General features: G+C 40.8%; 1 protein-coding gene across 2 annotated transcripts in view; it reads left to right on the forward strand.

The window, feature by feature from the left end:
* The window catches only part of CLNK (cytokine dependent hematopoietic cell linker), a 239,013-nt gene that overhangs the window by 181,712 nt on the left and 41,285 nt on the right, over positions 1-16,016 (forward strand). For both annotated transcript variants that reach the window (XM_030917832.1, XM_010357596.1), the window contains exons 9-12: positions 4,432-4,457; positions 4,670-4,689; positions 6,046-6,156; positions 14,739-14,766. In XM_030917832.1, coding sequence (XP_030773692.1) covers positions 4,432-4,457; positions 4,670-4,689; positions 6,046-6,156; positions 14,739-14,766 — 185 coding nt within the window. The remainder of the gene's footprint in view (positions 1-4,431; positions 4,458-4,669; positions 4,690-6,045; positions 6,157-14,738; positions 14,767-16,016) is intronic.

Below are 16,016 nucleotides of genomic sequence, written 5' to 3' on the forward strand. Positions count from 1 at the left end.
TTACTCTACCTAATAATGGTTCCAAAGTGCAAGAGTAGTGATGCTGACAGTTCTGATTTGCCAAAGAGAAGATGTAAAGCGATTCCTTTAAGTGAAAAGGTGGAAGTTCTCAACTTGAAAAGGAAAGAAAAAATATCGTATGCTGAGGTTACTGGGATCTAAAATAAAAATGAATCTTCTATCCGTGAAATTGGGAAGAAGGAAAAAAAAGTGTGCTTGTTTTGCTGTCACGTATCACCTTTATCATACATAGGTCTGTATATTTAGGAAAAGCATAGGATATATAGGGTTTATTACTATCCTCAGTTTCAGACATCCATCATGAGTCTTGGAACATTTTGCCTTAGGATACGCGGGGGGGTGGGGGTGGGGGTGGGGGTGGGGGTGGGGGGGCTACTGTAACTTAAGTGTACGTTTATGTAGCTTTTTGTTTGTTTGTTTGTTTGTTTAAACGGAGTCTCGCTCTGTAGCCCGGGCTGGAGTGCAGTGGCGCGATCTCGGCTCACTGCAAGCTCCGCCTCCCCTGTTCAAGCCATTCTCCTGCCTCAGCCTCCGGAGTGGCTGGGACTACAGGCGCCCGCCACCTCGCCCGGCTAATTTTTTTGTGTTTTTTTTTTTTTTATTAGAGATGGGGTTTCACCGTGTTAGCCAGGATGGTTTCGATCTCCTGACCCCGTGAGCCACTGCACCCAGCCTATGTAATGTATTTTTAATAATGGTTGTATCTAAAGCCAGTTCACAGAATTCCTGAAAGCTTAACAACCATCCATTGCAAGCTGGCACCAGCCACTCCAAAGAACGATCTCTTAACTCTTTTTCCTTCTCCAAGAGGTCTTACTTTAACCCTCCCAGAACACGGTGATATTGACAATGTCTTCATAGCTTCACCATAAGAAGTTGTGGTGGAAACAGTTAAACCACGGTCCATCGGATTCTGCAACCTTGCTATGCCCACCTCAGTACATTACCTCCCCAAAAGTAGTTACTTTGTGAGATCTGTCCGGAGACTGCAAAGCAAATGAGTCTCTGGGCAAATGGTGCTGATTACACCTGATGACCACCAGGTGGCGAGCATGCCGGGCTTCTCCAAGAGTAAACTGGAGATGGGGAAGAAGACACTGTTGGGGTTCTCTTGTTTGACAGATAGAGAACTTTCCCTAGCATTGTAGAATATTTGTGTACTTCATTAGGAGGGTAAATTCCCATTTTCCCTCTAATTTTTCATACTATAATTATAGTAGTAACTGCAGCTGTGCATTAAGAACCATGCCTTGAAGTTCATCAATTCATTTACTGCACACATGAATTTCCATGAAGTATGAATAAAGCACTTCTTACTTCTCCAGATGGGGAAATTCATTCACTCCTCAATCCATTTGTTTATTTCTAAACATTTATTAAGCACTTGCCATGATCCTGCCCATAGTATGAACAGAATCAAGATTCAATCTTAACAAATTCAGCTCCAAAGCTCACCCTCCTTTAAATATCACAAATACTTGAGTTATTATTGCTTTATTAAATAAGGCCCCCAGATTTTAAGAAACTTGCTGGAATTATCTGAATTACCGTCAAAGCTGTAAAACGGTAAACAAGTTACTTTGCTTGTTCAATCCTGTTTCTTTCACTTGCAAAGTTCCTTAAGTTCACCTTGACCTCTTACTTTGAAGGATTGTGGTTAGCTAAACAATGATTAAGTGAAGCTCATGGTATCAGCACTTGCCAGTCGGCATATTTGATGCGGCTGAAAGCCCTGTGGATTTTTGTAACTATTGCTGGTATTATCCTACAAAGCAACCTTAAAAGGGAGGGAGGAATTCACAGAATCTTTATGTTACAAAATCTTTATGACAATAGGAAGAGGGACCTGAGCTAGCACATTAGCACAGTCAGCCTCCTCGCCACTTAGTGTCCTGCACCATCTTAGCAATCCTCAGAGTCCCCACCAGCAAGAAGGCTCTCATTACATGCACCCCTTTGTTCTTGGGCTTACTTAATTTCAAGTATTCTGTTTTAAGCAACAGAAAATGAACTGACACCACCTGAGGACCTTTGCCCTTGCTGTTTTCCTCTGTCAGGAATCCCCTTCCCACGATATTCACATGACATGCTCCCTGGCTGTCCTCAGGCCTCTGATTTCATCCCCCAACCACAGATGCCTCCTCAGACCAGCCTAAAACACAGTAGCCCCGGCTCGTACTCTCCGTGCCCTGCTGTCCTCCAATCTGCTTTATTTTCTGCATAGCGCTTGTCATCACCTGTGAATGTTTATTTATATTTTTGTTTATGTATTTCCTAGCTCCTGCCACTGGAATGTAGGTTTCATGGGAATAGCAACTTTATTTGTTGGTATTATACTCCCAACACCTACATCAATACATATATTAAAAATGAGTCCATGCCTGACACATACTACGTGCTCAATAATAAATCAATGAAATGAAAGAAGACAGATGTCCTGTTCTACACTCACAACCCCTGAAGCAAACTGGATAGTTATCTTGAAAACCATAAATGGAATTTTCCTATTAAATTACAGGAACTCAGTCTCTTTATTGAATTCTTTTTCCAGCGAATTGAATTGATCCCCAATAGATATAGTGAAAAAAGACCTCTTGGAAAGCCAGCATCTAGTTTTGCAGGGAAAGTCATCAACCCAGGCAACAAGATGGTCCACCAGGGAGCTCTGGAGGTGAAGCCAATAAACAATAACATGAAAGGAAATTAATTTTATGTTTTCTAATTTTGTGCCTTAAGCAAGCATCATGTGGCCTAAGCTTTTTTGTGATTTCCTTGAAATAGTCAAAGATCTAATGTTAACTAGATTGCTGCTGTTGTTGAAGGACATCCTGGGTCATATTTTGGGTTTTCACAATGCCAAGGACATCAATTATTTCTGTGTGCAATCGGCGCATGGAATTCATATAAAGAAGTGAATCCTACCTATTTCAAACGTGTTTTTCAAAAATGAAAACAGAAAGGAAGAATGGTAATTTTATTCTTATTCTTTGAAGTAATTATTTTAGATATGGAAGAACCATTAAAATCATACAGACCAGTTTGTGCCATGTTGCATTGTGTTGTGTTGTGTTGTGTTGTGTTGTGTCGTGTTGTGTTGTGCCAGGTGGACTTTTCACCAAGAGGAATCTAAAGAGGAGGTGCAGTGGAAAGTGGGCTGAAGTTAAGCCCTTAATGACATGGGGTGCGAACCAGTAACCAGTCCCCCTGCGTCCAGGTACCAAGGGACTTCCAGCCGGGAGCGCAGGGGGTTCTTCAGCACATGGTTAAAAATCACTGATTTAGTCCAACCTCCTTGTGTCACAGATGAGGAAAGCAAAGTAGGCTGAGTGCGAAGCCACCCAGCCAGTATTCAGTGGAGGTTTAAGTCTCCTGTAACAAGAGATAGACATTTTCTGACTGATTCCCCTACAGCCATATAAAATAGCATTCATTACACCACGCCCATTTTTAGAGATAATCAAATATTGCTTTTCCAAGGAGCCTTCTTCTGACAACCCAGACTAACTTAAGTCTCCCACATATTCATTTAGTACTTTGTCCTTCTCTACTTGAAATCCTTATCAGATTGTTCATGATGCCTTCAGGGCAGGTCTACCCACTAAGGTATAAATCCTGTGGCAACAGGGTCAGTGCCAGCCATCTTCACGGTCACATCACCAGAGCCAGAAGCTTGGCCTGTGAACACCCCAGCTAGGAGCACCTTGACAGGAAGGATTGAATTGTATTTGTCTTTTTACCCCAGTGCCTGGTACTGTGTTTAGCTCAGAGTAGAAGCTCAATAATTACATTGAGTCGAATTATGGAAATAAAACAACCTAAAGTTCAGACAAATCTGTTCCAGGCTCTACTTGGGCTTTTTCTAGGGTTAGTTGGCCTTGAAAAATTATCCCACATAGTTTGTCCTTAGTTTTTTTCATCCATAACATAAAGAAGTTGGATTCTGGGGGTCTTCAGAAATTATTCAATTTTGAAAAATCTGTGATGCTATTTTCCTCTGCTTGGAAATACCCCATGATGGTGGTAGGCAGGAAATTGAATTGTGTATGTACACACACACACACACACATTAAGTTTAAACAGGAATCAGTGGTTTCAAGGGGACCATAAGAGTCACATGACGTGCAATGAAATCTTCATTCTATGATTTACTCGCTAGGTGAGTGTAGGTGAGATATTTAACTTCCCTGTGTGTCAGTTTCTTCATTAACAGAACAAGGGTGAGGATTTAATAAGACCACATAACTAAAGTGTTTAGCATTATTCTGGGTATCTCATATGATCTCAACAAATCTTAACTGACATTATCACCAATATTATTACAAATCAAAATGATTTTCATGTAAGTGTGTATAAAATCAATGCTTGATGACATTTTCCATTAATTCACTGGTATTCCTTCTTATGTTTTAGGAGACACATCCATAAGAAAGAACAAGGTAGGAGAAATCATGAAAATACATTTGTTATTCATTATTTACTTTAGAAGCCTAGAGATATAGACAATGCAAAAGTTCAGATATCTTTTGAAAAATATGTCCTATAAGTCTGGTCACAATTTGTAATTTCTATTTGTAAATCAAAAAACTGTTAACCATTGCCCCTGTTCACAAAACATAAACTTAATTTAGGTTTCTCTTTTCTTTTTCAGATTCCTTTACCACCTCCTCGGTAAGACACTTTAAAATAGCATTTTATTTCGCTATACACTGAAATAATTTGTGCCAGCATCTGAAAAAGAGAAACACAAACATTTGACATTGAAAATCTAATATGATTTCAGAGTGAGAGATGGATATAGAAAAAAAACTAATATGAGATATTCAATGAACAAGATTAAACAAGCCTTCATTCATCTATTTAATCATTTATTCATTCATTCACGGTTATCTATTCAATATACCTTCATTCATTATTTCTTGATGAATGTATTCCTCCCCTGTTTCTTTCTGTTCCTCTCCTTTCTTTCAGTACAGAAATCTGCTGGATGATATTGCTGGGTATACTACTGGCAGGCCTAGACTCATATGAAAATGGGATATGCCCTCAGGGAACTTACAACATATTAAGTATATATTCATGTGATATATATATACACACACATATATGATACATATATAAATACTATTACATTTATACATATCTGTGGAGAAAAGAGCAACAAGCTGCAGAGGCTCTGAGTGACTGGCCACAGTTGTTGCTCTATCTGGGACACCTGAGCACCTCTGCCATAGCATGCATTACACACTCTGCCAATCATTTCTTTACCCCTCCATCTTCCCTGCTAGAGGGAAGCAGCTTGAACCAAAAATCTACCAAAGTACCTGATATACTTTATGAACAAATGAGTGAATGGGTGAATAAAATATGAGTGAGTGAGGCATATATATATATATATAAACATATATATATATATTTGGAGACAGTCTGGTTCTGTAGCCCAGGCTGGAGTAGAGTAGCATGATCTCAGCTCACTGCAACCTCTGCCTCCAGGGCTCAAGTGATTCTCCTGCCCCAGTCTTGTGAGTAGCTGGGATTACAGGTGCATGCCACCATGACCGGCTAATGTTTGTATTTTTAGTAGAAACGGGGTTTTACCATCTTGGCCAGGCTGGTCTTGAATTTTTGACCTCAGGTGATCCACCCGCCTCAGCCCCCCAGAGTGCTGGGATTACAGGCGTGAGTCACCGTGCCCAGCCACTTTTTAAAATATTTCTTTGGGTAGTTCTAAAAACCCATATCTGCCGATCTGGGATGAATGGAAGGCTGTTATCATTTTCTCCACAGGCCTCCTAAAGCCAAAACAGGTGCACTATGGAGGAGCACGTTGACTCCCTGTAGAAAATTATATCACGCCCTTTAGAAAACAGTGCCAGACCTGACCAGTCCGCTCTGTAGGTAGCATCCAAAAACTAGCATTTTCAACCCAAAGCTGGAGACGCGGAGGGCAGAGCAGTGTGGATTCAGGCCTGAGGCATCACTGCTGCAGCAAACCTTCTCAGGACCCTACTGCAACTCTCCACACAGGCCTCTCATCACACTTCCGAAGAAGTACCAGCCCTTGCCCCCTGAGCCGGAGAGCAGCAGGCCACCTTTAGCTCAGAGACACACCTTTCCGGAAGTCCAGAGAATGCCCAGGTGAGAGAGTCATCATTAATGGTGAAATGACCAGCAAGAGTGTGGGTGTGGGGGTGGGAGTGGACAAGGGAAACCAACCAAAGTGCCTGTCAGAGGAGGCTCCCTAATGGGTGGGGAGTGTTTTGGTCCATTCAGAGACATAACCAAGACTGGGTAATTTATAAAGAAAAACGTTTTAATTGACCCACAGTTTCACATGGCTGGGAAGCCTCACGAAACTTACAACCATGGTGGAGGGGGAAGCAGGCGTGCCTTAGGTGGCAGCAGGTGAGAGAGCCTATGTCCAAAGCAAACAGGGAAGAGCCCCTTATAAAACCATCACATCTCATGAGAACGCATGCAGTAACATGAGAACAGCATAAGGGAAACCGCCCCATGATCCAGTCACCTCCCACCAGGTCTCTGCCTCAACACCTGGGGATTACAATTAAAGATGAGCTTTGGGTGGGGACACAAAGCCTAACCATGTCAGGGAGGAACCAGTTATACCTAGAGGAAAATAGTCCTAGAAACCTGTGGTTTGATTCTTTGCAGGAAATACCGCTTCTCTGTAAGAAAATGAGTTATTGAAAGAATTGCTCACTTGTGGCCTGAATTAGTTTATAAAGAAAATGTCAAATGCCAGAACAGAATCAGCATATTTTATGTAAGAACTGAAAGGGGATTCAGATTATTCCGGGACCAATATTGGCCCCCAGCTTCCCATTACCCAGGCTGGAGAAATATAACCATGCTTGAAAACTCTTTTGTCAAAAACATTATTGCCTTTATGAAAAATAAATATAATAAACCATCCCTCTGGTATTAAGCACTGGTGACGGCTCCTCGTTCCCAAACGCGTGGGACATTTGGCAGCTGGTGCTAATCACAGAATGCGACAAACTCAAATGAGCATATTTCATTTGCCCGAAAGTGTTTAAATTTCCAAAATTACCTTATTTTGAAAGTCAGAAAAGAGATTAGCATTTCCTTCTTGTTTCTGCATAGAATGAAGGATGCTTTCTTATTTTTCATCCTTCTTCAAGCTTGCATCAGCAGTGTGGGGCACAGGCATTATTTAGTGAGAAAGCATTTCTCATGGATACAGAAACTCAGGGTATCAGGCTCATTTTGAGCTTCTATGGGAAAACCCATTCATCACTGATTCTAATGGGGACCATTAAACAGCCTGAAATGTCATTCCTCCTTCTGTGGCGAATGTCTCTTCACCATGTCCTCCACTACAGCCCCACACAAGCATAAGTTTTCCAAGAAACACCTTCCTTGTTTTCTCTCCCATGGAGTGCCCTCTCTTTTCTGTCCCCCTTTCAACTGCCATGGCAGCGTGGGAAGGAATAGAGGCTCTCAATGGTTTGGGTTTGTATTAGTTCTCACATTGCTATAAAGAAATATCTCAGACTGGGTAACTTATAATGAAAAGAAATGTGATTGGCTTACAATTCCATAGGCTGCACAGGAAGCATGATTCTGGCATGTGCTCAGCTTCTGGAGAGGCCTCAGGAAACTTACAATCATGGCAGAAGGCAAAGGGGAAACAGGCTCGTCTTACATGACAGGAGCAAGAGAATGAACGGGGAGCTGCTACACTCCTTTAAACAACCAGATCTGGCGATAACTCACTATCATGAGAACAGCACTGAGGGGGTGGTGCTAAATCATTCATGAAGGATCCACCCTCGTGATCCAATCATCTCCCACCTCCAAAAGTGAGGATTACACTTCAACATGAGATTTGGGTGGGGACACAGATCCAAACTATGTCAGGGTTGAAATTTAGATTCTACTTCTCATGAATGATGGATCTGGGGAAGTGATTCTAAATTACGGGCGACTTTATCCTCCCTCTCCCCATTGGACAGTTAGCAATGTTTGGAGACATTTTTGGTTGCAACATCTTGAATAAGCGATGCTACTGGCTTCTAGAGAGTAGAGGCCAGGGAGGCTGCTAAGCATCCTACAGTGCAAGGGACTGCACCACAACAGAGAATAAGCTTAAAAGGTTAATATTGCAAAGGTTGAAAAACTTTGCCCTAACACTTCTAGCAAAGTACTGAACTTTTTCCAAGCCCAAGGTTTTACTCTGCAGTAAAGTACAGATAATATTAATATCTACCACCTACCTCATGGGCTAAGGTGAGAATTAAATGAGGTGATTCCTATAAATTGCTTAACAATGCTTGCCCAGTACCTATTTTTAACCAACATTTATTGCACTTTTATTACCTTGGGCCCATTGGTACCTATGTTACCCTATATAATATAACAAGTTAACAAGTCTGTTTCTTCTATCCCAGGAAGGGGTGGAGGAGGAACTGACTCATTTCAGCACCCATATAACCTGGCACAGTGCCTGAAATATAGTAGATGTTGGATAAATATAAATTTCCTTCTGCAGCTTTCAAAGGAACCTATCCAGACTAGGAGTAAGCAGATTTGCTCTGTTTTGATTTCCATTTTCAAAGAGTGAGAAAATGGGAGGCAACAGTAATAACAGACCATCCAACCCATGAAGCTGTGTCGTGACAATTGGAAATGTGAAACGCAGCATTCCTAAAACTCCTGGTCAAATAGTCTAATATGTAAAGGACTGATCCAACCTCAGAGAAGTAAGCAGACAGAAAATAGGATCAATAAAATACCGAGACTGGGCATAATGGCTCACGCCTGTAATCCTAACACTTCGGGAGACCGAGGCAGGCGGATCACATGCGGCAAGGAGTTCAAGACCAGCCTAACCAACATGGCGAAACCCCATCTCTACAAAAATACAGAAACTAGCTGGGTGGGGTGGAGCATGTCTGTAATTCCAGCTACTCTGGAGACTGAGGCATGAGAATCGCTTTAACCTAGAAGGCAAGGGTTGCAGTGAGCCAAGACTGCACCACTGCACTCCTGCGACAGAGGGCAACAGAGGGAGACTCTGTCTCAAAAAAATAAATAAATAAACTAAAATAAAATATTGAAGATGATAAGGTTGTTCAGTGTGGAGAAAAAAGAATTTTATCTTCTTTCTGTTTCCTCATGCTGAAAAGAACAGTATCTTGGGACCCGGTAGCAATGAGTTTGGATCCCAGTTGAGCCATTTTTGGCTGTATGATTTCAGAAAAGCTCTTTAACAACTCTGAGTTTTGCTTTTCTTATTTATAAGAAGAAAATAACCATCTTCATGTGATAAAATGATGATGAGAACGCATGCCATTCCTGTAAAGTGCCTGGGATAATATCTGTCACAGCACAGGAAAAGAAGAAGAAAAGAAAAGAAAAAGCAAGCAAGAAAAGGAAGGAAGGGAAGGGAAGGGAAGGAAAGGGAAGGGAAGGGAAGGAGGGAAGGTAAAGAAACCCTGCTTCTCCCATGTGTTCTCAGCAGAATTGGGTATCCAGCATCCATAACCATTTATTTTTCTAGAAATAGAGACTGTATTTTTTTCTTTTTTGAGGTGGAGTCTCACTCTGTTGCCCAGGCTGGAGGGCAGTGGCATGATCTCAGCTCACTGCAACCTCCGCCCCCTAGGTTCAAGTGATTCTCCTGCCTCAACTTCCTGAGTAGCTGGGATTATAGGCACGCGCCACCACACCTGGCTAATTTTTGTGTTTTTAGTAGAGACAGGGTTTCACCATGTTGGTCAGGCTGGTCTTGAACTCCTGACCTCATGATCCCCTGCCTCGGCCTCCCAAAGTGCTGGGATTACAGGTATGAACCACCACGCCCAATCAGAGGCTGTATTTTATAGTACAGTGGATCTCATCCTGGCTTTACACTAAAATAATTAGAAAGCTTATTTTAAAGCACTATCCCTAGTATCTATTTTAATTGCTCTGAAGTGGGACCTGGGCATCAGAATTTTTAAGGCTCCTCCAGGTGGAGCTAATATGCAGACAGGGCTAAGAACCCAGAGGGAACCAGGTTGGAGGAATACACCCACCACAAAAGCTTTGAAGGTATTTAAGCCTTATCTATGCCCAGGTTTCCAGAGTCTAACATAATGCTCACTCAATTGGCAAATGTGTCCCTCTGTGGGCCCGAACGACACCAGTCTATTGGGTCACTGTCTTGGTGGTGTTGACATCTTTAGAAATTGGCATTTGATGTCTCTGGGGTTCCTGTAGTTACAGTTTACATTTATTTAATCGTTTTTAGATGTGATGAGAATTGTGCTGGATCTCTTCACCAAAACACCTCAAGAGAGTAATTATATTTTCTCTTATTGAATTTTTCCAGCAGCCCTGTAAAGTATGGTTTCCTAAGCCTCGGAAGAGTAAAGTGCCAAGCCCAGTGGATGGCACACGCTCTCAGTAAATAGTACTTGCATATTCATGGGGCACCTAAGGTCACCATGCTTCAGAAAAGTTAGGTCACTCAAAGTCACAGGGTTGACATTTGACTATTGATGGGACAAAAACTTCCACAGCCCCATAGCAGACACTGGGGTTACCATGATACATGAGATGGCTTTGCTTCCGAAAGAGAGATGTGCTTTCAAATTCATTTTTAGCAGGGCCCACATGGGTGGTAATAGCAGCATTAGTGATGCCCAAGTCCCATGTAATCAACCACATAAGGATATTGCTCTGAAAACAGAAGGAACATTGGCAATGAAAGCTTCTGCAGCCGAACCATGCAGCTAAGTGCCTGCTCCGTCTCTGCCAGCTGTTGGTAAGGCACTGTGAGTGAAATGAATTGCCTTCCCTAAGGCAGAGGCCATGATTTACATCTGGCAATCAACTGTATCAATGGCAGGCAGTTAGACAGCTGTAGCCCTTTGCAGCAGGCTGTGCTCACCCTGGATGGTCTTTGTGGTTCCAGCTTTTGTGTTTCAGGCCCCATTTGTCTCTGCCAGCTCTGCTATTCTCTTTTCTAAAGCTAAGTCTTGGTTTCACAAAACAATTACTGAATTGAAGCACTTCAGTAAAGGAAAACGTCACCCCAGTCATTCATTGACAACTCAAAACCAGAAGAGAACTTCGAAGTTTGGAGAATGTTGGTTGGACATTCTCAACCACTTACGCACCATTATTATGATTTTTACAATATCCATGTACTTATTTTTTTCTGCCCTGTTCATTTTTTTAACTTAAATAAATTTACTTAAAAGAAATACATATAATTATTATAAATAACTTCAATACAGATAGCTTCCAACCAAAACTTTGAGCTCTGGGGAGTTTTCCCTCTGATAAAAGGGAAGGTAAGCAAATATTAGAGAGGTGTTTCATATCTACTTAACCACTGCACTGAGCCTTTCTCCTTGACATAATCTGAAAGACAATTAAAAAGGGGATAACTTTTCTTCTGCGAATCCATTGCAATTTTAATACCATGGTCCATACACCAAATAAAATCATCCTGAGTAACAGCAAGAGTAATCAACATTTTCTGAGTTTTAACTACACACCAGGCCTAGTTTGGAGTTTTACATATGTTCATTCATTTAGTCTCCCAACAGCACTGTGAAAAAAGCAATATTACTATCTCCAATTTACTGATAAAAATTAAGAAATTGAGAGTTCATTGTTCCATATGTCCTTTAAGCTCCAGTACACTTAATGGCCCAAGGTTGGGTTCAGCCAACATATAATTTAAATGAAGCACCCAACATTTAAGAAACAAAACACCCACTTGCCTAACTATGGCTTTCTTTTTTTTTTTTTTTTTGTTTTTGTTTTTGTTTTTGTTTTAAGTAGAGACAGGGGTCTCGCTAACACTCCTGTCCAGGCTAGTCTTGAATTCCTGGCCTCAGGCAGTCCGCCCACCTTGTCCTCCCAAAGTGCTGAGTTTACAGGTGTGAGGCAACACGGCCAACCAGCTTTCCCTTTACAACCAGCAATGCTGGCATCACATCAATTCAAGCAATCTCTATCGCAAAAATATATGCTCTGATGATTTGGGAAGTCAAAACAAAAAAATCTTTATAGATATCAAGAAACCATGGTCTTTTAAAAGAGAAAGTATGGTTATAGAGATATACAAATTTCTATCTAGGAATGGAAACTATTGATTTTAAAGTATAAACATTATTATTGTCGTTTTCCAAGTTGTTGCCATTAGGGGAAACTGGATATAGGACACATAGGAACTCTGTATTATTTCTTACAACTGCATGGGAATCCATAATTATCTCAGGATAAAAAGTGTAATTTCAAAGCATATGTGAACATTAAAATGTTCTGCAAATGTAGAGTGTTATTTCACTCCAAATAGCTTTCACGTCACGTCACATGCTTTCATTAGAATCTTCAACAAATCTCTTCACTACTCTCTGGATTTATCACTTTCACAGGTGGGAAAACTAAGCTTCAGAGAGAGAATTTAACTTATCCAGGGTGACAGAGCCCACAGAGGACAGAGCAAGAATCAAATTCAATTCATTTAAAACTAAGGCAAAAACTAAGAGATTCCCAGGAAGGCCTATATTTACAGTAAAAGGTAATATCTTTATCTTTATAATGAGGACCTCTTATGCATAGGAAAAAATGTGAAAAAAATTAATGACCATGGTTTTTTTAGCCATCTTCAGCAGACAGAACTTGGACACACATGTGTTCAAAGCTCTCAAAGAGTAAGAAACTCTTGTCTGCACAGAAATGGCTTCTTACAATCACTTGGGTTCTCAGTTAAAATTCCATTTATTAAAGCTGCAAATTCCAAACCCAAGCTTTCCTGAAGCCTCAGATTTCCATCTATAAAGTGTATTGCTCTATTTATAAATCAAGTGATTTTATCCAAACAGAAAGACAATCACTTTGCTTAGTCTTCAGCAAATGTTCAACCAACTCAAGTTAAATAGGTTAAAGAATCTTAGTAAAACTGTTTAACAAACTCATTTAAATCTCCTTAAATATTTGAAATACCTTTATAAATTCAATTTCTTTGATTTTTAAGTACTTCTAATATTGACAGGGCAGGTTTAAATGCTAGCCAGCAAAACTTTAACACTTTCTATAAATCCAAGAAAGTAAATGTATAAATACAGAAAATTTTAATTTCTCTTAAACAGTTCAAACTCTTTAAAATGGAGACAAACACATCTTGACACTTGGAACTTCAAATCTACATTTTAAATTGAAGCCATACAGCCAAACTTTCAGTATCCTTAACACGCTGGCTTCTTAAACATTAAATACTGAGATTAGCCACATTTTAACTCCAAAATAATTAATACTCTGGGTGTTTGTTCTACTTCATTACCTCTATTCAAATCTCTTTGTTTTCTCAGGTTTCCAGCTAAAAGGGGGAGGGAGGGTGTAAGAGGTAAGAGGGTAAAACCGTGGAACCTTGGGACCCTTGCCTATTGCTTGCAGGTCTGAGACTAGGATCTAGCATCTGAGCACTTTTGTTTCTGGGATATTGATACAGCCTGACTCCTAAAACTCTAGATCAATAGCCTTTAACTGTGATCAGTGTTGCATGCTTAATATTCCCATATTCTTCACATCCAGTGTTTTCACTGACAGATCTGGGGAGGTGAAACATATACCCTCACTCCACTCCCTTCATAGTTCCTTCACCAAACTTTGACCACATTCTGACAACAACACACATTGAATGCCCAACAGTGTTATTTTTATTTATTTGTTTATTTATGTATTTTTTGAGACACAGTCTCGCTTTGTCACCCAGGCTGGAGTGCAGTGGACGATCTCAGCTCACAGCAACCTCTCCACCTCTTGGGCACAAGCTACTCTCCTGCCTCAGCCTCCCAAACAGCTGGGACTACAGGCATGTGCCACCACGCCCAGTTAATTTTTGTATTTTTAGTAGAGACGGGGTTTCACCATGTTGGCCAGGCTGGTCTCGAACTTCTGACCTCAAGTGATCCACCCACCTCAGCCTCCCAAAGTGCCGGGATTCCAGGCATGAGCCAAGGCACCGGGCCCCAACATTGTTACTTTTCTATTTCTAGCAATTCTCACATTAACACTGACTGGTAAGTACTCTTGTTGCCATTTTGAAGATGAAAAAAAAAAGGAGGTTTAGAGAAGTTAATTGACTTTCCAGTAGAATGAAAAGCTTGGAGTTTATTTAGAGACCTTTCCAAAATTCACATTATTCAATTCCATGTTGGATTTTTTTTCTCTACCACTCAATTTCATATTTTTTTTTCTCCTGTCTGAAATCTCCGTTCTTTATCAGCATTCTTTCTCTTACACTTGCCTTCCTGGGATCCCACTGCACCTGACAGCTTCATATTGAAAACTCTTTATCTTCCCTCAAAGTAAAAAACTAAAAGCTTTAAAACCAAGTTAATAATAGGTCTGACTGTGCTAATGAAACTTGACGTAGGAAATCAAACGTCAGGAGAAATGCTGTTTTTTTTAATTTCTCCCAAAATGAGATGCAAGTTTATTCATGTCATTTCTATCACCACCTTTTATTTTGGCTCTTCACTTTGTCTTTTCCTTAGAAAATTATGAGAAAAATAACCTGGCTTTAGTTTTATGGAAGAGGGATAAATATCACACTGGACGATGGGCTGTTAATTTGGCACTGAAAATGTAATCAAAGGTTTGTAAGGCTTAGAATGATTTTATCTCGGTCATTATGAACTGTGTTTTATGTAACACCATATTTCTTTTTCTTGCAGTCAGATAAGCTTAAGGGACTTAAGTGAGGTAAGTAGCAATTTTATCCTTGGACGCAAAGAAGGGAATTTTGAGGCATTAAATGTCTGCAATAGGCAAGATTCTATTTGCTTCAGACACTTACAGTTAATTCTCACAGTAACTATGTTCAAAATGCATTAGTATCTCTGTTTTAAAGATGAGAAAGCCAAAGTAAAACAAGCTTAGCTCCAGATTTTAAATCAAGATCCTGTTTGGCCACCACAGTCATTCATGGTTCATTGGTATAAGAAGAACATGCCCAGTTCCACATGGAAGATATGCAGTATTGACTGATGGCTTCCAGCCTCCAGTATTACAGAAAGCAAGTGTTAGCAATGGTATTGCTCTTTGCTATTTGTCCTTCATAAGAAAGACAGGAATGCAAAGTAGAAGGAACATGAGATTCAGAGTTGCACAAGACCTGGGTAGGAATCCTGCTCTGCCACCTACTCGCTTTGTGAACTTCAGAAAATGCTCCTACTCATCCCAGTTTCTGTTTCCTCAGCCATACAATAGGGATGGGGGCTGGGTACGGTGGCTCACACCTGTAATCCCAGCACTTTGGGAGGCCGAGGTGGGTGAATCATCTGAGGTCGGGGGTTCAAGACCAGCCTGACCAACATGAAGAAACCCCATCTCTACTAAAAATACGAAATTAGCCATTTGTGGTGGCACATGCCTGTGATCCCAGCTACGCTACTCGGAAGGCTGAGGCAGGAGAATCGCTTGAACCTAGGAGGTGGAAGTTGCAGTGAGCCAAGATGGTGCCATTGTACTCTACCCTGGGCAACAAGAGCAAAACTCCGTCTCAAAATAAATATTAATTAAATAAGTAAAAATAAAATAGGGATGGGTACACTTCTTTGCAAAGTTGATGTGATAAAGTCAAAAGTAAGTAGTGCACAAATGGCCAGGTGACCAGTAGAGGCTCAATAAATGGCATAAAAGACATGTGAGATAAAGCTGTAGTAGAGCCTTCCAAGGGTATTGATTCCCTTCAGGGCCCAAAGAGCAAGTTCCCTGCGAGGCTAGTGGGGCTACCATGACTGATGGAAAGACTGTCCAACAACACAAGTGGCCTCACCTCACTCCCACTGGACTCTAAGGAATTTTGTTCTTGTCTTTGTGTTTGACCTATGCTCTTACCTAGATCTTAGACATGAATTTCTTTCCTTGCTTTATTTGTTGGTTTTGTGAGAATGTTAAAATCAAAAAGTCACATTTCTAGCTTGTCACTGAAACAAGACATTTATTACCCC

Source organism: Rhinopithecus roxellana, chromosome 2, assembly GCF_007565055.1.
Source record: "Rhinopithecus roxellana isolate Shanxi Qingling chromosome 2, ASM756505v1, whole genome shotgun sequence".
NCBI lineage: Eukaryota > Metazoa > Chordata > Mammalia > Primates > Cercopithecidae > Rhinopithecus > Rhinopithecus roxellana.